The sequence below is a fragment of the Myripristis murdjan genome, chromosome 19 (genome assembly GCF_902150065.1).
Source record: "Myripristis murdjan chromosome 19, fMyrMur1.1, whole genome shotgun sequence".
Classification (NCBI taxonomy): domain Eukaryota; kingdom Metazoa; phylum Chordata; class Actinopteri; order Holocentriformes; family Holocentridae; genus Myripristis; species Myripristis murdjan.
The window spans coordinates 21,793,191-21,819,776 of NC_043998.1; the positions used below are offsets into that span (position 1 = coordinate 21,793,191).

The window sequence follows — 26,586 nt, forward strand, 5'->3', positions numbered from 1 at the left end:
AAAGGCACCGTCTCATCCCAACTGCAGAGGGCTCCTGTGCCATGACGAGGAAATAATCTCTGTTCCTAATCACTGATCTCTGCTACCTCCATCACCTCCTCCACTCTCACTTGTTTTTCAGGACTTGCAGATCTTGCACTCTGTTTATGGAGAGAAAAATCTAGCATCGACATTCTGATGCACCCGAGCGATAAGAGCACTCAGTCACAGCTCTGTCTGACCGACTCAGCTGCAAACACAAAATATACTTGAAAAATGACCTGGTCTACAGTTTTTCTACCAGTTTTAAACAAACCGACTGCACAGAGCTGTCTAAAACTCCTCGACGGAACGTGCGAACGTGACTTTGACTGAATCCTGGGTGAACATTGGGTACCTCAATCTGAGCGCAAACAGGTGTGTTCTTTAGTTTTGGCCGTAGAGAGCGTGCACACCTGTGGCCGTGAGCTGGCGCCCAGAGAGCGATAAAGTAGTAGAACAGGAGCCGAGCACACTGAGCTCTCCCTGGAATGGAGTCTGGTGACACTGCTGATGCCATCTGCTGTTTTCAATACAGCTTCCTGTTTGTGTGTGTGTGTTAGAGAGAGAGAGAGAGAGAGAGAGAGAGAGCAAAAGAGAGAGAGAGAGAGAGAGCTGACTTCACATACTCACTAGGGACATCCTATTCAAGGATTTTTCAATAACTTTCCAGGTATTGTTTAGTGAAGTGAAAGGACTCACCAAGTGGCATGTCCTGGGGTTAAGACCGCAAGCTTAATCCTACAGGGATTAAGACGGCCGAGGCACAGTGAGGAAATCTGGGTTCTATATTTTTAACATTAAAAAACATTAAAAATAGACCGGCATGCCGTAGCTCCTGTGTAGACTTGCCTTACCACGAGTGATGAGCGAGTGAAGTAAGTCGAAAGGTTGAGCTATGGTGAGGTGTGGCGGTCTATTTTTTCACTTCTGGAGAGCGTTTTTTTGATCCAGAACCTGACTCATTTTTTAAGACATCGCATCAGTTTTGCCATTTCTGGTTCTGTATGTGAACAAAAAATAAGTACTTTCAAGACTGACCATTCACTTTCAAAAACTTTCATGAACTTATTTTCATGGCCTGGGGGAACCGGGCTATCAACACACATCAAAACATCAATCACAGAATTCATTTTAGCAAAAAAATATTAATACAAATGTAGACTGTTTTTGTATGAATCATCCTTTTGTGATTCACATCAACATGCAGGTGAGTATAAAGGTGAGTACTATATAGCTGGTCCAGCCCAGCGGCTGTTCATTAACTAGATGATTGCATGAAATGTTATGACAGTTTCCTTTCAGTTCGACAGCAAATTACTCCTGTGATAAATCTAAAATGACATTTTTCCGTAGGCGCTGTGACGGATAAGTCCAATATTTTCTTGGCCTTTTCCCTGACAGGTTAATATAAAGTAGGCTGGATCATTTTCCCACAAGGTAAGTATAAAGCCATGAGGTTATAAAGGTATTGGATTCAGTAGGTTTTATTCTTTTATAGCGGCAGAAATGTTGACCGAGACGCAGAAGAACATGACACATTTGGACAAAGAGAAATTGATTGATAAAGTAAGTTAAATAAACTGTGTATGTTGAAATTAAGACTTAATAAATTCAAATTTAAGGCAACCAGTATTTAATGTTTCTGCAGGCAGTGGTGGGAACCCTGACTGAGTGTGTGCATTGGTCTGGTGTTTCTGCATATTTGTGTGCTTAAGTGTGCAGGTTCACTGCACCTGTGTGTTTCTTTGAGTGTGTGTGTGTGTGTGTGAGAGAGAGAGAGACAGACAGAGAGAGAGAGAGAGAGAACAGTAAATGATTAGGGCCCTAGCTCACAGTGATTGGCCCCTGCACATGACTGGGTGTCTGAGTCACTGCCACAACATAACAAGAGTCCTGTCGACTCACAGCGACCTCTGCTAACGTTTAGCACGCCGCACGCGCTCCGTTAGCCCAATGAGTCACAGGCTAATGGCTGCTGAGTTACTCAGAAACACAGGAGAGAGAGAGAGAGACAGGCAGAGAGGTGAACTCAGCCACCCACAGCATCCACATCCTCCTCCTGTTGGTGTGTGTGTATGTGTGTGTGTGTGTGTGTGTGTGTGTGTGCTCCCACATGCATGTTGTGAGAACAGTGAGATTTCACTGTGTGTGTCTGTGCGTGTGGGTGAGTGTGTGAAGCCCTACTTGCATGTTGCAAGTAGCAAGATTAGTGCAAGAATAGTCGACTGTTTAAGAAAAAGTTTGGAAAAGTTACTCTGAAAAATAATCAGCTAATTTACTGCACTACTTTAGTAGCTACTTGTGTAATAGGATTGCGTATAAAGTTAAAGTACTTTGAATAACCCACTCTAACTGCTTGCTGTAGCGGTACGCTTTGTCCTGCCAGGTGTGTTTTTTGATTGTTTTAAAATGTAATGTAAGACTACTGCAGTTTCCACAGTGGAAAGAAGCTCCTGAGCCTCATTGTGCTTCCCTAAATGGCTTTTAAAGCTGTGTGTGAAGATATCTGTTGGCTGAACCATGCAATTTTTTTACAACCTTAGACATGTAAAGTCAGCACTTAGAAGTAATAAAAAAATAGATAAAAATACATCCATGGTAGTCATATAAACATGCTGATTAAATGAACTGCTTTTCCCTAAAAAAAAAAAAAAAAAAAAAAAAAAATTAACGCTACATTGTCTTCCTAATTTTAAAAAATTTGCTGGCCTGATAAAATCTGTTGTATTTGGTCTGCAGACCCATTACAGTGTTTTAAACTGAGCACAAGAAGGTCAAAAAGTTACATGTATGACCTTTAAGACAATCAAATAAATTCAATAAGTCAATCAATCAATTATCTCATTGAGATCAAGCAGCCTTACAGTCGACTGTGTGTTTTCATTTGGCTGCATGTCGTCTGCACAGGATGCCACATTGGATGTTTTTTTTTTACTTTTAAGAGGAATGAAAAGATCCTGATTTTTAAAAAGCAAGTGATACGTGAGTAGAAGTGATGAAGCTGCACGTTCAGTAACCAGCTACCACAAACAAGTCATCTGAGCTCAAAGTTAATGCATAAAAGCTCAAACAAAACTTGTGAATATGCATGTGCGAGTGTGTGTGCCCAAACCCTGTGTATTAAAGGACAGGTGCGTTTACGGAAAAAAATCATGTGTGCCCAATTATAGTAAATTAAAGGAATATTCCAACATGTCGTCATGCATCCAGTCAAATCCACAATACACCGCATAAATAAGACAGCTTTGGAGTCACTTTGATGAAGGCAGGCTAATGACTCCCATACACTTCAAGTCTTTATGCTAAGCTACCACAAATGCTATCCATATGAACCAAACCACTGGACGTACAGAGGTGAAAATGGTCGAAGATCTTGTCTCAGTCTGGCTAAGCTGGAAAAGGGGGATTCTGCCCAAAATGATTGAACAAGTATTTCAATAAAACATAGTATTTGTGAATGTGTCTGTCTGTGTGTGTCTGTACCACACACACATCTTATGACAAGTATTGTGTGTCTGTGTGAACCCTGATGTGCATGTTACCCTGCTGATTGCTGGGTTTGCGGTCATGTTTTAAGAAAGGTGTACTTCGGGTGAATGTGTGTCCTTGCTTGCCCCCATCTGCATATTTTAAAATCGGCGTATGTCCAACATTGTGGGCTTATGACTCCAAAGGTGTGTGCAGTTTGTTCTCTTTCTCTACTGGCAGGCCTGCGAATCACTGTGCACATTTAGCTGATAAAGCTCTCTTTTTAGCTCGAGGCTATAGATTTCAACAAGACTGGCTATGCTCTCGCTTCTCATTATCTAAAGAGACTAAAATGGAAAACAAATCAAAGGAGCTGTGTGCGAGCATGTTGAAATACCGTACTGTCAGGGCACACTGAACACGGGAAGGTTACCGGTGCCTGTAAGTGCAAGTCCAAGTCCTGGCATTGACATGACTTATGAAGGCAGCCGGTATGCGTGTGTGTGTGTGTGTGGGCGTGTGTCCGTGCTCTGATGAGTCGTGCAGCCTGTGGGTGTGTGCGTGGTGTGGTGGACACATGAAAAATGCACGCTTTTTCCTCAAATGTAGACTCGGTTGCATAAATATGTTTCTGCCTGTATGTTTATGAGGCTGATGGAGAGGGAGAGCGTGCGGAGCTGTTTAGATTTGCAAAAAAAAAAAAAAAGAAAAAAAAAGAAAAAAGAACCTACAACATTTGGTCTCCAGTTGTTTAGATTGTGCGAGATATGTTACGTAACTGGAAAGGTGGGCGCTGTGCAGTTTAATACGTCCCACGCCTTGCACACACGCACACACAAACACATGCTCAATTACATCTGATGAAGAAATAGCAACTTCTTCAAAGAAACATAAGCAATCGAATAAGATTTACTGTGGATTAAAGTCGAAACTGCCCTGCCTGGTGATTTGGGTGTAAAAACAGAGAGGGGGGACAGAAAATTGGGGCAATTACAAATCACTACAGTTTTAGTTCCCAGACGTGTATTCATGCATTTGGAGGTGGGTGGGTGGGGGGTGACAGTGTACCCAATGTGGTGACAAAGTCATTGACGGAGAAAAACAGGAGACAGACAGCTGTGTTGGGGTTGCTGCAGCTGTGTGTTTGCTATGAAACACACACTGCCGCCCCCTCGCCTTTGCTTTTCCTTCCTCCCTTATTTCCCCTTCTCCTGTCCTTTTAACATCCTTTTTTTCATGCATCTGCATTTTTCTTCTTTATCCCCTTCCCTTCCCTTCCCTCCTCTCTCTCTCTCTCTCTCTCTCTCTCTCTCATGCTTATGTCTCATTTTTCTCTCCATCTATCAGCCTCTCCATCTCGTTCCTCCCTCTCCTGCTCCCTCCCACTCTCAGCCTGACAGAGTGATGTGGGGCCTCTGCTGCTGGCAGCTTCCCATACTGTTACATAACAGTACCAGCGACCACTCTGATTCACTGCTGCGCCGGGCTCGGCAGCTAGCTAGCGATCATATATTAAATATAGCCCGATGGTGTAGCCTCTAGCCATGTGGGGTCTGATAACATTTCACTTTTTCATTTCTGATGGTGACTCGTTAATTTCCGCCTCCAGCCAGGCAGGACGCAGCTCTAATAACACCACATCACCGTGGTAGTTAGGCAGAGCAAAACAGCCCATCTATTGCCATTACGTGAGGGTGGGGAGGAACAGGGAAGCGATCTGTATCTCTTTTTGTTGACAAGTCTGGGTGACGTAGCCTGCCCAGCTCGCCCGAGGCTACACCCAAACCCTCCAGCCAGGCTAATGGAATGTCACCCCCAAGCCAGCCTCCGTCCCTGACAGCACACGCAGCTCCTCACCCCTGATATTCAGCTCCGGTTAACCACAGAGCGTGAATCACAGTCTCAGCTCTTTTCCTGGACGCTTAACTTTCTCAAAGTATTCTGCGCCGCGGTTTCTCCAAGCCCTGGCAACTTCTGCAAAACCCAAAGCTTTTTACCTCAGCCCAAACTGTTTACAGTCAAACTGGTTACTGGCAGGAGTCTGTAAACTAATTAGTGCACTTTTAACCCGAGAGGAGTGCCGTCTTTGGTTTGAAGGATATCCTGCAAACTGTGAGCCATCCATTGCACATGGTTTGACTTTCTGGCCACCAAGCTGACTCTTGTTAAGCCCTGGAGCCCTGCTTGAGGTCATTTTGCCTTTAGGACTCCGATATGAAAAGGTGTTTTGGCTTTTGTTAATTATTTAAGTGTCTATGTGTCAAATACATTGAAAGTGGTGAGATGAAAACATAATCACTGATGTATGTCATCGCAATGGCTTATGAATTAACTCTTGAAACCTGAGCAAATTTGTAAAACTTTCAAAATCATGCAAAAAAAAAGGCGACTGGCAAATAAGCAAAATATTACTGGAACATTTGAATCTTCAAATGCCTTTCAAAAGGATTCAAATTATAGTAAACTTAGTCCTCGTTTTGCTGAGAACCCCCTGGAAGACCCTCAAGGAACCAGGAAAATCACTTTGTCTAGACTGGCAGACACTGATGCCGATCTAGGTGACTGGTTTCCAATTATCCAGCACTGCAACCCAAGAATCTGTAGGTTTTCATTCCTACCAAATACTAAAGTAGCCGATTCCCTGAATTCTTCCTCCTTTTTGATTGAAAGTGAGCTCATTAGTGTAACCTGCTGTTGGTGCGTTTTCTTTCAATAAACCGACTTGAGACTGCAGACTCTTGAGTCACAACTGCACATAAATGAAAGTCACTGGTCTGTGCTTCCTGAGGACCAACTTTACCGGCAGAGGGAACGAGCTGCCCTGATGCATTAGTCACTTAAGTCCTCATTCACGTTTCCTCTGCTGCATAGCTAGCCTGTGTCATAGCCTAGAACAATCTGTTCTCGCTGAAATGAGTGGGTCATTTTTAGTGAAATCTGGAACGGTGATGTCTCTCTAACCTACTTTTCCCCCCGTGCTCTGGTGTGATTCAGCAAGCCCGGGCAGCGTTCCCTGTTTCCTGAGCCTCCGCCGACCCCGTCAAGCCCCGTCTGGGTCGCCACCCCACACCTGGCCCTGCCTACCTCAGGGAGCAGCAGAGCTTTGGCTACACGGCCAGCAGCTACTTTCAATGAGCGTCACTTTTTCAAAAGAGCACGATCCATCAGCTGTGCCGCTCCACCCACTCGACGCCCTGTGATCTGCCTAGTCCTGCTCGGGAGAATTCACCCCAAACCCTGGCCTCATGACCTCACCGGCTCCACTCGCCCTGGGGAAAACACCCCGCAAACACCCCTTTATCAAGCAAGGACAGCTATCTTCAGCACATCTGACACTAAGCTGGGGTTTATGTAAGAACTGGAGCCTGATGTCAGCCACTTTTACAGCATCAGACTTCTCACTCTTGGCACTTTGATTCACTCCTTTTCTGTCATTTCTTCCTTTTTCAATCCAGTTAAACTCTGTGATGCAAATGACAGCCTCCAATAAAACTGTGATGAAAACGACCACTATTTCCAGCCTCTTAAATTATAATAGGTTGGGTAATAAAAGTATGACAATGATGATGATGAGTGCCTATGGAAAGTAATGGCTGTGGTGATGGGATTTTTTTCCCCCCTCTGCTGTTTAATTGGCTTTGAGATTATACAGCGTGCCTGGGAAACTTTAGCTTGATGCTTCACCCACAGCCAGTAAATCACAGCAGCTAGGAATTCAGCTCAGGCACACACACACATGCACGCACAGACACACACAGAAACACACACCAACAGGTACACCAACACCTCAGACTGCAGTAGCAACACGCTAAACATTTACTTCACACAGGAATTCAACAAGTGCAAAGCTTCATCAATCACTGACACCTTCACCAATGCACACAAACAGAAGCAGCAGACGTTACCTGACAGGATGGTCATATCCCTCTGCACCATGCCGGAGACACGACTTCACCCTCCCTGCTACTTTAGCAATCCATACTCCTGACACAAGCAGTGTGAGCAGCAGCAGAAAATAATATATGTATATATCAAAAAAAAAAAAAAAAAGGTCAGTTGCAGGCTGAGGAGAAGTGAAGCAACAAAAAAAAAGCCCGATCAGGCGGCAGGATATACAAAAAGTTTTCCTCTAACCTGCAACTGGTGCTCCAGAGTACCTCACATTCCCCTCACTGCAGGCTGCACCCAGACCTCGCCGTGCCTGTCTGCAAGTGTGTGCACGCCCCAGCAGAGCAGAGGGCGTGTGTAAGGTCTGTGTGTAAAGGTCTGTGTGTATTTGCGGGAGTCCGTCCTCTACTGCGACCAAGTCCTCCCATAAAATCCCAGTTTCTCTGTGGCTTCACCTTTTTTCTCTCCCTCCTGCTTCCTTGCAGATTCTTTTTTGAAATAAATCTTCTGTTTCTTAACTACCTCTTTCATTCAGTTGTTCTTGAGAAAAAAATTCAATGGAAAAAAAAAAAAAAAAAAAACAGCAAGCCAGTGCAAAGCCTCAACTGCTCAAGCCTAAGTGACCCACACCCCTCCATTCTCACTTTCCACTTTCCCTCGCTTTTCTTCTTTTCCCCTCTGAGAAGTTATGCAATACTGCCATTTCAGACACGACCGCCCCCTCCCCTCCTCGTCCTCCTCCTCCTCCTCCTCCTCCCCTTCTTCTTCTTCGTCCTCTTGTTGTTCTTCTGCAGTGGCCTAATGCACTCCCACACTCATTTCTCCGCTTCAAAATTTAAAATAATCTCAATCACGTTATCAAACCGTGTCCACCTTCATTCCCTGTGGAATCATTCTGAGGGTGTGTTCCTCGCTAGGACGATGGGGAATGCTGATCACATTTAAGGCCACTTTAAGGTGCTGTAATCAAAACTCTTTGGTAGAGCACTGAAACTTTTTCCTCACACACACACATGGACCCAATGCATCTGTGTCTAATCGTCATCCTGAAAAACATGCACCCTGTGTGTGTGTGTGTGTGTGTGTGTGTGTATATATGTACAAGCTAACAATAAATCTCCCAGTGCTCGCTCTTTGCTGAGGAAGGAACTCGGTGTAACAAACAGATTGTGTAACCTGGTGGCAGATATAAAGCGTGGATCATGGGCTTTGCTGTTCTCTGGTACACATACATGCATGCAGGGATGCACACACACGCTTCTCCCATGCCCTGAAAGCATCCTCATGTCAGATTAAGTAAAGGAGTGCCTGCAGAGACATGTCTGCAGTGTGTGAAGGAGAGGCGAGCAAGAGCAGGGGTTTTTAAACATGGGAGTGGTGGCCTGAGGCTCTGTATATGTATGCGTGTGTGTGATAAAACCCTGTGACTACTTTTACTGTATTTCACAGGTTAGCCTGGTTCTATCTTCAACTCTCCAACATAGATTTGCATTATAAGGAGTCTGCCACTGCCACTGCCCAGCCTCTCTAAGACGATCAATCATTTACCAGCCTGCCTTGGCCTCACCTTCCTCTCCCAACAAACCAACTGCAGGTCAAGTCTCCACAAAACAGGATGGCCAACGCCCACCTGAGAACAATGGCCAATGTGGCTGACGCTTCTGATACGGCAAAGGTGTGTGTTTGTGTGTGTGTGTGTTATGTACCGGGCCACTGGCACTACTCCACGGCCGTGATATTCCTGCTAATCTACCTGACACAGAGTCTGAAACCAGCACCCGAACATCCAGCACATGTAGGTGAAAGGTAAACCGAGTGAATTTACCAGACACGCTGTCGTGTCAGTCTGCTTAAATGAAATCCCAATATATGCATGCAAGTTCACACAGTTACAGCAGTCGCAGAATACATCCACCTAGCAGCATCCAGCACATAGCTGGTTCAACAAAAAGTTAGTTTTCAGACTGATCTGACTGCAGAGCGGGGAAATCTCTGTGGCAGAAGCACTCAGGAGTCAGTTTCATGAGTTAATTTTGGCTTTTTCATATTATACTCTTAAAATTGCATAACATTAGACAGAGTTAGGCATGCAAAAAAAAAACATTAACACGTCTGTGCATGCAGTTTTCACGCCTTAATTTTGGCTTAAAATTGTGCTAGAACTGTTGACGGTGCCTTTTCTCCACACATATTTGTGGTGGTTTATTCAATCTTTGAAGCACTTACTCCCTCATTTCAGTTCGTCTGACCAGGTGAGCACAATGCCATTCAAATTCAAGGTGCTAATTAATCACACTGAGATGAACGAAAATGCAGCATAACGAAATGAACTGAGGGCAAACTGTCTGAACAGTGCAAAAATCTCCACCATAACAAATCATTTAGTCTCATAATCAACCTTAAAATCTTGTTTTTCTCAAAACTGGAGAAGAGTCTGCCAATGGGACGAGATAATCCCACTTGTTTACACTGCAGTTCCACTTGTTTCTAAGATTTTTAACTACGAACAAGTATAAATATGTTGAAACAAGGCAGATCGGCCCATTAGGATCAAGAAGATGACGCTTGATTCAAGAAAATTCTGTAAACAAGTCGATCAGCATTGGAAACACGCGGAATTATCTCATCTGACTGGCCTATTTTTTTTTTTTTTTAGCTTTTCACAAAGGAAGAAGGAAGCTCTGCATGGCTGTGACGGCTCATATGACAGCAGCTCTTTAGTGGGTCAGGTGAAAATATGAGAAACAGGATCCAGGAAGTTTTCATTGATATTTGTCCTTTAGTAGCACACACAACCATGGAAAAAAAAAAAAAAACAACTGAGGCACTCCTTAGTCTTGAGGTGAAGTAATACTGTGAATTTATTTTTAAGTAGGCAACTGAGCTGACCAGTGCTTATCAAATCTTCATCAGGGACCCTCTACACTGCTTAAGGACAAATATCAAGCTAGACTTCCTGGATCTTGTTTAGATTTTTTTTTTTTTTAAACTTATTTAAAGAAAAACAAGATTTTAAAACTGACTGAGACTAAAAATCACCTGTTAAGACAGAGATTTTTGCAGCATAGTCTAGACTGATGCTCATATCCAGATTTTTTTTTTTTATGTGTTCTTAGCTACTACGATAAGCACCATAGAAAGTAAACTGTAGCAAGGAGAGCAGATAAGTGCATGATGTTTAGCCAAAGCTGCAGGGACCAAAGAAAACAAAAACACTGGGGGAGAAATCACACCCAAGAGCAAGTTAATTTATTTTAGCGCCTCAAAGGACTGTACAGAGAAAGACCCAAAGCCGTCCAGGCCACAGAGGAATCCACAAAGCTAAAACGCAGCTACCAGAGCAGCTACACATTTCTCTGTGCAGGAGCTCAAAGACTCACTAAAGAGACCTGCAAAGTCCAAGTCCTTTTCAAATAGGTGGCTAGAATTGGGAATCAGATGCACTACTCTCCTCTAATCCACTGTACCAGGAGGTCAGAGCACAAGAGCAAGCTAATTAAGAACAGCAGCTTCTTCTCTCTCCCCATTCTGGCGACAGCACACACACACACACACACACACACACACACACACAATCCACGTTTCACCTGAGCCCCTAATCTTCCCAACAGTAAATCTCTCCTGCCTTTAAAACGCCCCCTGTGGAGATGTAAGCTGTCCACTGATAAATGAGCAAGCTGCACAGACAACTCTGACATTTCACTTCTGCTTCTTGAACAAGTGTTTTTTTTATTTTCCCCCCTTTCTTTCTGCTTCATCTTGAAAATTATGTAACTAGTTCTCCATGCGCACTTTTTTAGCTTGGTGGAATTTATGTTGGAAATCAGCCACCTTTGTGGAAGATGTCTTGGCGCTGGGCTAAAAAAAAAAAAAAAAAAAAAAAAAAATCACTTCAGTTGTAGCAGTGTTGGCATACAAGGTCTCTAAATGAAAGAACAATATTTCTTTTACTTTTATGTAGCAACTCTGCTGGAAACACGGTCTCCATAGCCCAGAAAAAAATATAAACACAATAAAAATATATCATCCGTCCTCATTAATGACCCCCTCCCATCCTTCAAAAAATAAAAAAAAATCCTGGAACGAGCCGAGGGTCAAATCTGAGTCCCTGTTTTCTTCATCTACTAAAACATGCACACTGATGTGAGCAGGTAGAGAACAGTGGTGGAAAATATGTGACTCTGAGGTGTTTTGGGAGGAAACTTCAACTTTGCCAATCATGCTTTACAAATCTCTTGACACTTCAAGTGAAATACTGAATGATTGCATAACTGATGATAACAGTTTCGATAAATGTTTGCACATCAGTGATCTGAGGTAATGCTGCATCTGCTGAACAGGGCCACTGTCGAATTCCTGTCATTGCTGCTTTGCAAACAGTGGTGGTAAGACAGCGTCGGGTCTGATAAAATGACTGTTTAGCCTGGGCAAGTTCAGTGGTTGACCTTTTAGCTGCTGAAACTAAAAATATTTCACACACTCTCCGAGCAGCAACATGTGAGAAGCAGAATGACCGCAGGTTTGCATGCAACAGCGACTCACCGTTCTTCCTCTCCCGCAGCGGCAGCAGGTTGGGGGCGGGCTGAAGCGACAGCTCCTGAAGCTCATTGGTCACTGCCTCGCTCTGCGGGCTGGGGGCGGAACCGGTCTTCCTGGTGGCTTCCATGCTGCCGAGACTTGGCTCCTCCCCCTTCTGTGGGTCAAGCGTTGCCACGGTGACAGAGAGACCTGCAGCGAAAACATCACCTCAAAGCTGTAATGTCTAATGTTCACGATGTGTATGTCTTTCCATCAAAAGATGAGCAGGAGCCATTACCCACAGTCCACTGCTGGGAAGGCAAATTTATGTTGTGTGTAAGTTTCCATCACGGCATAATGAGCATTAATCAGTACATTAAACTGTTGTATTTGTTGTTTGTAACAAAACACAGTTTTAAAAGTTGACTTTTTTCTGCAGAGTGCTGCATCGTCTCAATCGTTTTAGATGTATCCCAAGATTAAGAGTGGAGCCAAACAAACTGGAAAAGTTTTGAGTCGTGTTCTGCATGTCTGCTGGTGAGAAAAACGACATTTCACTTCCAAACTCCACTTCCTCTCATCTGTCAGCCAAAGACAAAACTAAAGACATTAATCAGCTGACACAAAACACTCATTTACAGTGATTTTACTGCAAGAAAAAGCAAATTACAAGCTTCTCCCCAAATTAAAAAAAAAAGAGTTCAGCAGGACTGTAAATATAGTAATATCTGAACTTATTATCCACGACTATACTTTGGCAGCACTGTAACCATAGAAACGACTGTAGTTAGCATCCATGACTCTACTGCATAACTGTATCCACAGCAACGGAGACAAACCAGTGAGATTGATGTTCAGCCTCCGACTAGCAATCAAAAGTTTGCTTCTCTCAGAAAAAATGAAAAGGAAAATAGAAAAATTCTTCTCGCCTCACTTAGACGAGGTTTATCTGGGAGTAAACCTGTGAATATAATTAGAAATGAAAATACCAACTTGACCTCTTGACTGTGGAATGAGTTAATTGAAAGTGAGTCAGCGGTCTGTTAGTCTGAAATAACAGATCTCAGATTAAGTTCACCGGTATTCCACCCTGCTACTCTAGATGTATTATGGATATATTTATTAATCTACATGTGGTACCTGTGGCTCCTCGACAGGCTACGACACGTCAAACAAGCTAGTTCCGGAAAACCGAGCACCTCTCTTGTGCAATTATGGAGCGTTCAGACATACACACCCCCATACACACACTCACACACACACACACACACACACACACACACAAACAACCACGGTTTTAAAGGGAAGAATGCAAGGCTGTAGGCTAAGGATTAAGTCAGCCGTCAGGGAAGAATATGCATGTTTGAGCTTTTACAACTGTTGCTCTGGCCACTGCTCTAGGCACACAGACGTTTTCTTTTTCGGGAATTTTTTTTTTTTTTTTTTTTTGGACGCCTCAACAGTCTCAACACGTTTTCCCGGATTGTCTGACAGCTTCATCTCAGAGATGGACTGCACAGCCCGGCGTTGCACCGACAGCAAATCACTAATGGTTGTTTACAAAGGCAGGGGACGCGCTACCCGTCGCTGTGTTGTGTTGATCTCTCTCCCGCGCTCTCTCTCTGCAAATGTGTGTATTCTAGCCATGGGGTTCTGGCTGGGATTCTGCCATTACTGCACAGCAGGCCTGAAAACAATGAGGCAGTGTTGTCTGAGATGTCACTCTTCTCTCTCCCAATCAAATGCCTGCGCACGCATTTCTGTACAGCGGCGCACAACCACATGACAGCAAATGTTGACTTGATCCAGCTGGCCTGAGGACGTCTGCAAGTTTCATCTTGTTATATTAAAGATTTTTTGTAACAACTTTAACCAGTTCCCATTAGAATGAAATGTAAAACCAGTTTCTCAGCGGTAATTAACTTGAAGATGACTGTAAATGTAATAAGAGTGTGAGTAATGCGTGACAAGGATGACATCTCCAAGTTGATGGCAACACCTTTCAAACTTTTACAAATAAAATTTTAAATCTGAAGTGTATTCAAGAGCTTTTGGGGCTTTGAGTTTAAAAAATATTTACACACTACATACCCAGAACCTCACCTCTTTTGGCGCAATCCACTTTGGGTTTTCAGGTTTCTTTTTTTGCCTCAGAACATCAGCGATACCACACGATGAGCCATCCATCCAGGCATGAAATGTCATTAACATTCAGCTGGGTTCATGTGTGTTTTATTGCGTAACATCTCCCTAATAGGGGATATCCCTCTAAACACACTACAGTTAAATAAACAGTCTACATGGAACAGATATTTGTATAAGGAATACAGAACTGAGTTTAAAAATAAGACTTGATTTATCCCAGCGTGTTGGAGTCTTCTCCAATCAGCTGATCTCCTTCAGTGCGACTGTGGTTACTGAGTCACAGACTTCCCCATTACGTCGCCATGACAGCAGCAGCTGGCCAATCCTCTGCTATCCTGCTAATCTAATTGACCCTCGGAGTGAAGAGCTGTAACTCTGTAGTAAATGCATTTGGGCGTCAGTTTTGAATGTTAGTTTTAAAATTATATGTTGCAGTGCCATAAAACACGCCTGGCTCAGAGAGCGTCAGTCAGACTGACAGAGAGAGAGGAGGAAACAGGTTTTGAAAAACAAGCTGATAACATAACTGGGAAATTCAACGACGGCACAACGCAGCAATCATTCAATCAATGACTGAGCATCGTTATGCACAATATGACAAAATGTTTAAGTTCCTACTTCAGTCGATACCGCCACTTATAATACTGGCTAATGCATTTCAAGCATGTTCTATATTTACTCTGTAGTTGTGCTAGCTTGTGTGATTTGATGGTCAGATAGAGCATGCAGGGGGTTTCAAGATACAACATGTGATGCTTGTCACGGTGCATTGCATCACTCTGACATGTCAGGTCTGCTGACGACCAACAACAGAACACGGGACTGAATCTGTGGCCTGGATCTCAACAACCGCAAATAAAGCAATTCTTCCAACTATGAAGCGTCTCATTATTCAGTCTAGCCAGTTTCCATGAGAAAGCCGAGGGCAAAAAGGCCTTAGTCACTGCCGCATCTACGGCGGATATCAATTTTCAAACAGTTAATTAACCCGAGGTAAACTCCATCAGACGGTTCTGCGAACACGTTCAGCATCAGTTGCTTCATTCTCACCTTCCCGGCAGCTCCCCTGTCCAGAGGGGTGCTGTTCGAACACGCTGTGAGCTTTACACTGGTGCAATGCACGGGGGAGGGACAGTGTGTTCCTCCAGCATTCCTCTCTACACGCCCACACTAGTCTCTCAGATATATATCGCAGTGTGATCACACAGGTAAACACACACATCCACACTGCCTGGCTCACATGATAAGTAGCGGCACAGAAAGCAGCATTCACACTGGTGACATGTGTATGTAAACAAATCTTACAGCATTTGATGTGATGGGTTGATAGCACAGGCCTTGTTGCAGCCAGGTATTATTTAACAGAAAGACCGCATAGCTTCGCAGACAAAAGCAACAATAAAAAATAAAATGGTTTCCACCTGACCTCATATAAACTTGGCAGGTGATAATGTGGCAGACTTTGGCAGAAAACTGGAGGCTTGTTGCTTACCTGTGCTAATAAATCTCCGAGGTGGGTTTTCCCATTTCAGCAGGACAGAGTTCTGCACAGTCCTGTTGAAGAGGAGAGGAAGAAAAAAAAAACACCGTCAACAACAAAGCACCTCCTTTCCCGTCAGTCCCGTGGCTCTGCTCTGGTGTCCATGTAACATGTGCCTCCAGCATGTTCCACTAAATATGTAATCTGAGCTTTAAATGCTTACAAGGTGTACATATTTGTGGTGTTTACAGATTTTTATGCGATCATTTTATATTTCATATTTAATATTAAGCTACACAGAATCCAAGGTGATGACTCAGCTAAGAAAGCCCATCACCAGGGGAGCAGGACTGCTGTACAAAAACCTGCACATATTAATGTATAGCCTATGTGAGAGAGATGTTATCTATATTGATACCCACTGTGGTTATCTATATGTATTGATCCATATGTATCAGTAGTCTCTTTGTGTAAGCAGTAATAAAAGTCTTTGATCCTGTTCAGGTTTAGATTGTTGGCCCTGTAAATTGTCTGTTAATGATTAATGCGCCTGGTTATAAAAATTATTCATTAGTATTGTAAGTTTCCTTTGATTATGATAATATGATTATTTCTTTTATGGTGAGTAATTTACTGAGACCAGGCTTGTATCCCCCAGATCCTACAGTGCTTGTAACAGATTAGGGCTGAACAATATATATTGTTATCTAGATATGCAATATATTAATACCTCAAAAAGAAACAATGTGGACAATATCAAATTTAGGGTTTAGGGTCAGCCTGAAACAGTGACTGATATGTTCTGATCAATAAAACAATCATATTCTGTTTTTGAAAGGATGCTTCATTTTTACTGTTGCTGCAGTTTATATTTCAAATTCAAAGTGTGAACCCAAAGTCATATCACACATTCGAGATATCTCTGGCATTTCATCGAGGTATGAAATGTCCATATCGTGCAGCCCTATCAGTAATCAATTTATAATCTGTGTATTTATAGCTAGGACAGACTCCCTCCTGTAACATCCAGTGCTGCTGTGGATTATAATCCTGAGCAGGAATAAATCTGCATCAGCAGCTGTGTGACCAGGACAGGTGCTGAGAGGGGCTCTAGTGTAAAAAAAAAAAAAAAAGTCAAAGATGTGAATCAACAGCACTGGTACTGCGGGATAATGAGGCAGATCCACGTCGCAGGAGGCCTTGCCACAGATGTCATGATGGGGCAGCAGCCTGCAGCTGTCACCGGCCAAAACACCAAAATAGACAGGCTGGCTAAAGCTATTGTTAGCTTATCAGGGTGGGAGCTCAGCCTAACAGTGGAGCCACGACAAAAACACACACGGGCAACAAAACGGGATGCTGCTGTAGTTTTAGATTGGCGTGGTTGTTTACTAGCAGCAGCACCGGCTAACTGTGGAAACTGCATCCCTGTTGGCTCCAGACAGGCAGACAGCCCAGACGGCTAGCTGCCGTTAGCATGCTAGGCTAAGCTGGCTGGGAGCAGCAGCGCCTGTCTGTCACGCCTGACGCCCCAAACTAAACGCAGGGAGGCCGCCTTGCTCCTTCACTTAGCGGCGCTATCAACCTGGTGAATGTTTATTATCGCTTACCTATCATTGTCGCTACTTTTTTGTTGTTGTTGTTAATTAGAAGTAGACTCCTTTGGCATTGGTCGCACCGCCACTTCCGAATCACAAAGGAAACTTTAACCGGAAAGCCCTCCTCCGCTCGAGATGCAAAACTCCCACTTCCTTAGCAACCCGTTGCTAACCAATTTACCGCACTTGAGCGGTAACTACCTGGCTCTTTTCCCAACGTTTTGTAGTTTTTTTTTTTGTTTGTTTATTTTTAATTTTTATTTTTATGCTTAAGTATATTTATAGCAACTTTTCTAATGAACAAAATGTATGCAACATGTATAATTCGCGTGCTTGACTTGAATTTAACCAAATAAAGACCAATATCGCTTTTATTTTGGAGTAATGATATCGCCTTTTTCAGTTTAATCATTGGTTTTCATGTTTTTTAAAATCCTTTTTTCAATTTTTCAATCTTTTATTTACTTGTTTTTAACATATACTTTTTATTGTTGTAATTTTTTAGTCTGGCATACTTTTTTATTGTTGTCTATTGTTTTATGTTTATTTTATTTTATTTTTTATGCTTTTAATCTTGCAACATGAAGAACTTTCGGCTGCAGGTTTGTTTGAAACGTGCTATATAAATAAATAAAGTTGAGTTGAGTTAAAAAAAAAAAAAAAAAAAAAAAAAAAAGGGTGACAAACTGGAGAAGATACAGCGGGGTCACAACTATAAATATACCAGAAAAAATATGATGTCTAATATGTCGCTACAGCTTTGTAAAAGTAACTGAGTGCAGGAATTCAAAGATGAAAACTTGTGTTGACCCCCCCCGCCCAAACAGCCCGTGGTCTCTGGCTCCCCCTGTTGGTCACTTGATTGTAATGCAGCAGCGGTCAACAAGAGGAGAGGAGTATCTTAAGGCACTTTAATTCTTTTTGTAATTAAATGCCCAGTAAGTCTAGGTGCAAACAAATATAAGACAACAGAAGTACCACTACTAAATAAAATATTTAAAAAAGGATACACAGAAAACTGATAGTATCTCACGCAGACGGGTCTGTAGTTGAATTACAGGTGGACTTGTAATTTAGTCTGACAGAAGATCAGCCTCAAACCTCGGACAATGGCGACATCTAGTGGCTAACTGCTGCACTACACCTAGTTATGTTTAGGCAGTATGTTTGTGCTTGATTGTTTGTTTGTGTTTGTGTTTTATTGTTTGTGTTTGTGTTAGTGTGTCACTGATGGTGCCCTCCTCCTGTTTCCCACTCTTCTCTTACCAGCTAGGTCAAGGTGAAGCCTCCGCCTCCTCCTATTGGCTGGATATTATGGATGAGATGGTACAGCAAGTATCTCTTAATGTAAAGACCATGTTACTGTAATTGAGTAGCTTTTTTGTGTACTTGTATTTCTGAACATTTTTCAAAGTCAGCAATTTAATTTTTACTTAACTACAATTTTTTTCTTGAGTATCATCGTTCACTACATTTTAAATCAGATCCACTACAGAGAGCAAATGATCAATGGAAGATTGTGGCACCTTTCACAATAAAAGCTCAGTCAGCAAAGATGGGAAGAGGAACCTGCTTCTACTTTGTTGGTTCTACTTTTTGTCATTTCCAAATTTCACAATAAAAGCTGCGCATTGAAAAACTGCAGCGAGAATCATTTAGATACAACTGGCAAAATGTGGAATACGTGTGGACAATGTGACAATGTCGACTCAGCCATCACATGATGTCCTTATTCCACATGTTTCAGTTGAGTCTACATGGTCCTCACCTCAGTTGAGCGTAATGCCCCTTTAAAATGATGTAGTTTGCAGCGTGTTCTCTCCTCATTTTCTAACTGCATGAAAAGATCACAGCTAACACAGTTACTGTTTGGATCTCAGTCAGGATATTTGAAATGAGACACTTTGTACTTTTACTGCTCTAGATTTTTACTGCACAACTTCTACTTCTACTGCAGTCAAATACCAGCAGAGAAACAGTACTTCTACTTCTACTGCGGTCAAATATCAGCAGAGGAACAGTACTTATACTTCTACTGCGGTCAAATATCAACAGAGTGACAGTACTTATACCTGAGCAGCAGTTTGTAGTACTCTATCCACCACTGGTCGAAACCACAATCAAATAAATTGGTGTGTGTCTGTACATGAAAATGTCTGCATGTATAGCAATCCTCTTTTATTTTATACAGCTCATCACACGTCTCATTTTCTTTGCATTTCTTTTCTGAGTTTCTTTAGTAAGAGAGGAGGGACTGGTGGTTGCTGTCATGGTCAAACCTCCAAAAATATAGACTGCATTTCAGTCTGAATGACAGCAGCAGCCGTGATGGTGGTAAAAGCTGCTACACACCTGAAATCACGTCAGGTTATCAGAGAGGGACAAAGGGAAACTGCAGGGATTTTGTCGTTCACTAAGCTCTGAGTGTTGTGTCTCTCTCTCTGTCCCTGTCTCTGCAGTCTGGACCATGATCAGCCCTGCTGTGAGGATGATCGCTCCGTGCCTCCTCATCTTCCTGCTCCTCACTCCCGGTGAGTGACTCATCCCTCCTGGTCACAATCTGCAGTCAGGACCTGCCAGCGCAAGGCTTTTCAACAACACCTGAGAGTTTTGTGTAAAACTGAATGTTTGAGCTCACCTGTTGGAAGTGGAGGATGCCTTTGTTCTGCATGTAGAGTAAGTAGTTTACTTCAATTTATTTGTTCCAAGTCATCTTTATTTTGCCATCGTAGCCTGAGTAGTAATGTAATTTCATTTAATTTTGGTGTTTCAATTACTAAGTAGCGGGCTGTATTGATTGATGTAATTTAGTTATTAATTTCTGTATTTAAGATCTGTGAAGACTTGAGTTGTGTCTATGTATGCTTCTTGGTTGTAGAAAATGACACCACTCCGCCTCATCCTCTCTGACTGAATGCAGAAGAAAGAGGAAAAATGCAGTAAAATGGAGCCTGCAAATTGCCTCTCTTTTCTGTGCTCATTATAATCAAGTCCAGTAAAGTCCTGTAAGACGCACATGTTCATCCTGTCCTGTTCTTTGTGTCTCTCTGTTCGTTAGGATTCTGGTACACGACCTTGATTTTCCTCTCAGATACACACTTAAGTTCCCCTTGTTCATGTGGGCCTTTCAAAAACCAAAAATCAGAGTCTAAAAATGGTTTCACAGGTTTAGATATTCACCTCACATGCAGGTACATTGCAGGGCATCTTTCACAAATTTCAGCCCTACCTGTTAAAATATGTGAGGTTGAAACCTGAACAAATTCACTTGATCACTTTCTTATTTTATTGCTGTGAGTGGTGTACTGCAAAAAACAAAAATTATTATTATTGTTATTTTTTATTAAAAGGTCAGATTTTTCACAAAATTGACCTGAGTTTTCTGAATTACACAACACTTACTTTATTCATTGCAGGTTTTTGGAAAAGTGCACTGCTTGATGAGAAAAGCTGATGGATATCAAACAGTAAAGACACAACAAGACAATTCACATCATTGATACTCTCATTGAAAGTGTATCAAGGAAGATCAAATCTGTTCTGCTATAACTTGACAACTGACTGAGTTGGCATGTTAAAACTGAAGTAAGTTATGCTTAAAAAGGTGGTTGAAAATGAAGTATGTTCATAGGCTGAGTTTTCTTGCTGGGTAAACTGAGAGGATGAAAAACAAACCTGTACCTGTAGAAATCATAAGTTTTACCCACCATAGATGACTAATATTGAATAAGGGGAAAGTATTTATTCAACTTCCAGAGGCCTGGCTGCCTTAAATTTACAGTAACACTTATTTTTACTCTTGGTTATCTGTTTAAAAGTAAATCAAAAGGGGTAGGATAAAGCACTGGACAGCCACATTTCTATGGAGGCAAGCATCAATAGACTGACTGACACTGCACACTGGCGACATCTACTGACGAATTCTGTACTACATCTAATAATCTTAGGTTATAATAGTAGTGTAAATACATGAGATGCCTGGGTGTCAGCCTCTCTCTCAAACATGGTCTCATTTCCAACTCTTTCTGCATGTGAGACATAATTATTAGAAACACCAGTATCTATAAGATAGTGATGCTAAGTCTTTAATCTCTTCTCATATGAAATTATACTGCAGTCGTTTCTCAGTCTCGACCCATGTCTGCTGAAATCACAGCGGTTATTTTTCTCATATTTTTAGCGCTGTGTGTGTGTGTGTTTTGTGTCAAAGCCATCCCACGGCGCCTCCATCACACTAAATCCTTTCTCTCAACATTGACAAGGAGTCACGACTGTGATTTGGTGGACTTGGATGCATGATGTATGTACAGCACTGTTGCATTATCCATCTGTAGCGTTGCCAGTCACAGCTGCACTGGCACTATAAAATCCCAGAGCGTACGTTTTATTTTAACCAAAGCACATCCCACAGGCCTGGCTCGGTGGCAATAAAAGAGGGTTGGAAGCGGCTTAAATCCTGATGTGCCGGCAATTTCCTCCTCAAGGCAAAGTGGAGAGATTGTATTCGTGGTCAAAGAGGCAGCCTCAGTTTCCAATACCTTGCATTAGATGCTGGTCACACTTGGTTTTCACATCCAGCTCAAGCAGTCCAGTCAAGAGGACTCTCATCTCTAAGTGCAGCTGTGAATGGGGTCGGAGGAGGTGTGAGATAGGAAATAGGATGATATTTGGAAGATAGTGACCGCATGGGATTTAGAAGTGAGGAGGAAGAAGGGACACAGTCATCTCAGTTAAATGGAGACGTATAATAGTGTCAAGTGTTTCTGCTGTCGTAGTGTTGTCCACTGGTGTTTCTTTTACATTAAGGCTGTAGTTTTTTGTAATTTGCTCACCTGTCTGGGCAGGAATGGGTATCCTTTTTCTATGGTTCTCAAAATTTACTGTTCCATGTTTCCCTGTTACTGCTGCGGTTTTTCTTGCCTGCTATGAGGATTAGGTCAGGGGGTGTCATCCTACTTGTTGCAAACCTGTGTGGCATGTAAAGCCCTTTTTTGGAGGCTGTAAACAGTGATGTTGGGCTTTAAATAAACTTGAACTTGAATGGTGATCTGTCTCTGCTGTCCTCATGGGATGAGATGAACTGAGAGGGATGTCAAGTCTGAACAGAGAACACTTAACGCTGATTCTGGACTTAAGGAAATGGGGGAATAGGGGATTAAGTTTGTTTTCATGTGTTTTCCTGCGTTTAAAGGAGGGAGGTACCTGGTCGTCAGTAGTGCTGGTGGGTCTCTGGGTCTTGAGATACATGGGGAACCAAGAACAAGAGCTGAGAGAGGAACTCTAAAGAGAAAGTTGTTAAGATACAAGTGATTATTGGCAAGTTCAGGCCATGTAGAAGGTAAGTCACTGGTTTGGCCGCCATGTTTATTGTTTTGTCAGGGATGCTGCGGCATAGGGCATAAATCTTGACTCTACGAAGTTTGCAAAAAGGAACTCCAGAATAAATCTTACAGAATAAATCTGGAGATGATGCACCTAAAGCCTTGGACAGTGATTTAAGGTAAATGTGACCTGTTGATTCAATTTCCAAGACAACCTTTTAAGAGCACTAAAATGAAATGTCGCCAGCCTCGTCACTGATTACACAGAAATGGTATTTTTTGGAAGTCTTTCGCATGAGCAGCCGTGTGTTCGTCTGCTGCGTAGGGGCTGTATCTGCACACAGTCTGCCATCGCCCACCATGTTTGCTGTCGATAAAACAAAACAAGAGCAAGCGAGGCTCGTCCACAGGGAGCGTCATGCTTGGAAGGTCAAAACACTGTATTATTTCTGCGTCATATTTTTGTGTAAATTTAACCAACGTCCTGTACAAAAGCACATCATTCTATCAGATCATATAAGACTGATCATTTAGCTTTAGAGCTGCCAGAGGCTCTCCTTCTCAAATAATGTTGGACACAAGCTATCTCTCTATAAGCTGAATGATAAAGTTGTTGCACCGAGGTGACTGATGGAGGGACAGATGGATGATTTTGGTACCGGTATTCATCACTTAAAGCTGTAATATGCAACTTTTACATATAAATAAATGTCTGTTACATGCTGTCTAATGCCAGCAATGCTCAAACAATGATGACGAAGCCTATAATCAACTGGGAAACTTCACCATCACGCTGGTGCACAGTTGACGTTGTGTGATGGTTTTTACATTAGCGGCAACTCACAGTTTCTATTGGAATTACACTACATCCATAAAACTACAGCCAATTTCCTCGCATGATGATTCCATAGGCTTGAAAGTTTTTTCTATCACATCTTTTTTTCTTTATACAGGAAGATTGAAAGGTATTTTCCTGAGCTATGTGAGGTGTATTTTTCAAGCAGCATTTAATTTAATTTAATTTTCTGCAGTTTTAATGGCACAAAAGACAAAAGGAGCAAGACAGCTTCTCGAAAATGCATTGTACTGTATTCCTTTAACCACCAAACCAACGTCGCTCACATAAAAAAAAAAGGATGTTGAGGAAAGTGAGTCAGGACAGGTCGCACGCTTCCTCGCTGTAATACATTTTAGCAAGCTTTATTCTTTATTTTTCTTGATTTGGATTCCCATTAACGTCCAGAGAGTGGTCGCTACTCCTCCTGGGGTCCACGCAAAAACAGCAACAATAAAAAACACGCAATAATTAAAATCACATTGCATCAATACAAAATAAACCAAATGTAAAGGTCACTAAATATATAATATAACTCTACATACGAAACAAAAAAATGGCAACCTACCACGAAAAAAATACAAAACAAAATTGTGAAATATGCAACAACAAAAAGCAAAATAAAAACAATCAAAACTTCTGAGACAAAAAAAAACAAAAACAAAAAAACTTGGCACCACATGATGAATGTTATGTCTATGACAAAAACCAGTAAATACTATTTTATCATAAAGGAATTGTGGAGTGTTATTCCACATAACAGTGTGCATGAGTGACAGAAGACATTTGCATTTGGCCTCCACAGTTCGCCGTGACAGCCTCACCCACATCAGCACTGACAGAACAAAGAAGAATTAATTCTGCTGCTCTATTCTGTGCAATTTGATTTTTTTTTTTTTTTTGTGTGTGTTTCTCAGCAGCACTTGACCAGATAACAGAACAACTAGAAACAACAACATGAAATCTACATTATTGCTGTATAATCTGTACATGGAAGTGTGTAATCATGTGCTGGTGGCCATGACACTCTCTCTCTGTCTCTGTTTTTTGAAGAGCGGCGGTGACGATCTCTGCTCTGAATGGCAAGTGCTTTTTTTCTTTAGTGAGCCTAATAACACGGTGCAGCGTGTTGCTCACACTGACAGAAAAAAACAAGCCCTTTTATCAGCTTCACACGGTCCTATTCATGTGCCACAATGTCCGCTGGCTGATTAGCATGCTGCACAGCGTGGAGGGATGATTGGTAGTTTGATGTGATGTGAAATTTTCCGGGTCATCTGCAATTACAAAAGTGCATAGCAAGTGAATTCAGTCTGCCAGCACGGAGCTGCAGGAGCGGCCGCGCCATCTCTGCTCCTTTTTAATGAATTTAGGGCAAAACTGACAGGATTTTAGGATTTTGTGTTCAAGCTAGGCCTCAGAAGAAGCAATTTGTCGCCATTATCTTATTACAGAAAATGAAAAATAACTTCCACAGAGACAATAAACATGAAAACACCTGGTTTGGACAAAGTGTCCGTCAAACTGAGTGAAGCCCCGCCCCCACTTCCTGGTCCTGTTCCACTGTGCATTTTCCTGTAGGAAGTATTTTTTGTTGATCTTTCAGGAAATTTATAGACATGATAGTCACCCTGAACTCTCAAAAAAAAAAAAAAAAAAAAAAAGAAAAGAAAAGAAAGAAAGAAAGAAGAAAGAAAGTGTAATTTCTTTGCATTAACTATACTGATGTTGGTATGGAAACAGCTCTATTAACTAATGCAATTAACTAGTTTTCTTAGTGGAAGCTTGTAGGCCAATAAAATAACTAATAAATTATTGTTGTTTGATAATTTATTGACTTCTTTCATTACGTAAAGCTGTGTAATAAATGGGATAATCCACTCCGAGGTGGCCTTCTACTGAAAACTAATGACCTTTGCCTCTGTGGGGGGTCATAATTTCTTGTTGTTGTGGATTATCCCTCACTTGACTATAAATAGTATTTTTTCTCTGTAATCACATACAGTGTGCCTTGTAAAATGACTGGGGAGAATGTAAACTCAATGTAGGCAGAGGTAAATGACACCAGAGTTCTCCTTTAATAGTCAGATGGGTTTAGTAATCGTCTCTCTCTCTCTCTCTCTCTCTCTCTCTCTCTCTGTTTCTCTCTCTCGCTCGCTCGCTCTCTCTCTGTCTTGTGCCCACGCAGCCGAGCTGAGTCAATACTCGGTTTGTGAGCTGATTTCTGTTAGTGCGCATTCTGGGAAAACAAGCCTCACCTCGGTAAGAGATATAATTAGATTTCCTACCGTCTGAGAAAGGAAACTGAACTGCGGGTGGATTTGGTAATGTTGGGGATACAGATGAAGCTGTTTAAGAAAAGCACCGGGCCTCGTCTGCCCACACAGCAGCATGTTCTCCCTCACCCACTGTGCGGCTACAAAGAGCCTCATTCTTCTTGTACAGGGAGTGGGGAGGGAAAAAATCGGAATTTGCTTCATATATAAAAGTCACCAAAACATTTGCACCAACAGCGAGGCATCTACACACACACACACACACACATGCACACCGTGAGCCATGTACACACCTTTTATACTCATCTTTATTTAGCTCATGTCTTCATGTTTCATCTCTTCATTGGCATCCACCTGTCTCCATTTTTTTTTTTTTGGTTAATGTTAATGTTACTCCTGTGTAAGTCCATCAATTTTCCATCACTTAAGGGAAGGAAAACCGTTGCTTCACTATGGAGCCACACTCTCAGAAAAAAAAGCACATAATTGCACCTTTAGGGGTCCAGCAGCTTGTCACTGGGGCCTCTAAGGTGCAGCTTTTGCACTCTTGACACTGGGAACTTGTAGTTTGTACCTCCATAGAGAGCGGCCTTGTTCCTATATCATAACTACAATACTGTCTGGGATAATTTAATTACCTATTTTTCTATTTACTATTTACTTACCTATTTACTCAGCCATAGCCTACAGGTAAAATCTACCTCATATTAAAATTTACCTTTATTTATGTAAGTATGCCTGTATTAATTCATCTTATTTGGCCTAACAAACGCTGTCTCCTGATTTTGTACATTCAGAGGAAACGGTGCATTTATGTACCTTTTACTGCTTGGGAATATAGCTGTGCCTCTTCGGCTCTGAAAAAGGTTCGCAGAATCACCTGGAGGGCCAATAATTAGGCCTATGGGGGGCGTTAGAGGGGACATAGACTCTACCCCCGACCCCTGTTTCTGACAGTGTACATGCAGCTTGTTTTGCAGCGCTCCAGAACCAAACGACTCAAAAAATCAACCGCAAACCGTAATCTAAAGTCTTT

General features: G+C 42.1%; 1 protein-coding gene across 4 annotated transcripts in view; it reads right to left on the minus strand.

Moving 5' to 3' along the window:
- mrtfab (myocardin related transcription factor Ab) overlaps positions 1-17,271 on the minus strand; it is a 53,009-nt gene extending 35,738 nt beyond the window's left edge. Inside the window, exons 1-3 of one of the 4 annotated variants that reach the window (XM_030077616.1) lie at positions 17,131-17,271; positions 15,533-15,594; positions 11,920-12,105 (exon numbers count right to left, since the gene is read on the minus strand). In XM_030077616.1, coding sequence (XP_029933476.1) covers positions 11,920-12,043 — 124 coding nt within the window. In that variant the 5' untranslated portion in view covers positions 12,044-12,105; positions 15,533-15,594; positions 17,131-17,271. Of the gene's footprint in view, positions 1-7,394; positions 7,593-7,623; positions 7,775-11,919; positions 12,106-15,532; positions 15,595-17,130 lie in introns of those variants that run through there. The other 3 variants (XM_030077619.1, XM_030077618.1, XM_030077617.1) reach the window with 3 other exon arrangements.
- Between the last annotated feature and the right edge of the window lie 9,315 nt (positions 17,272-26,586).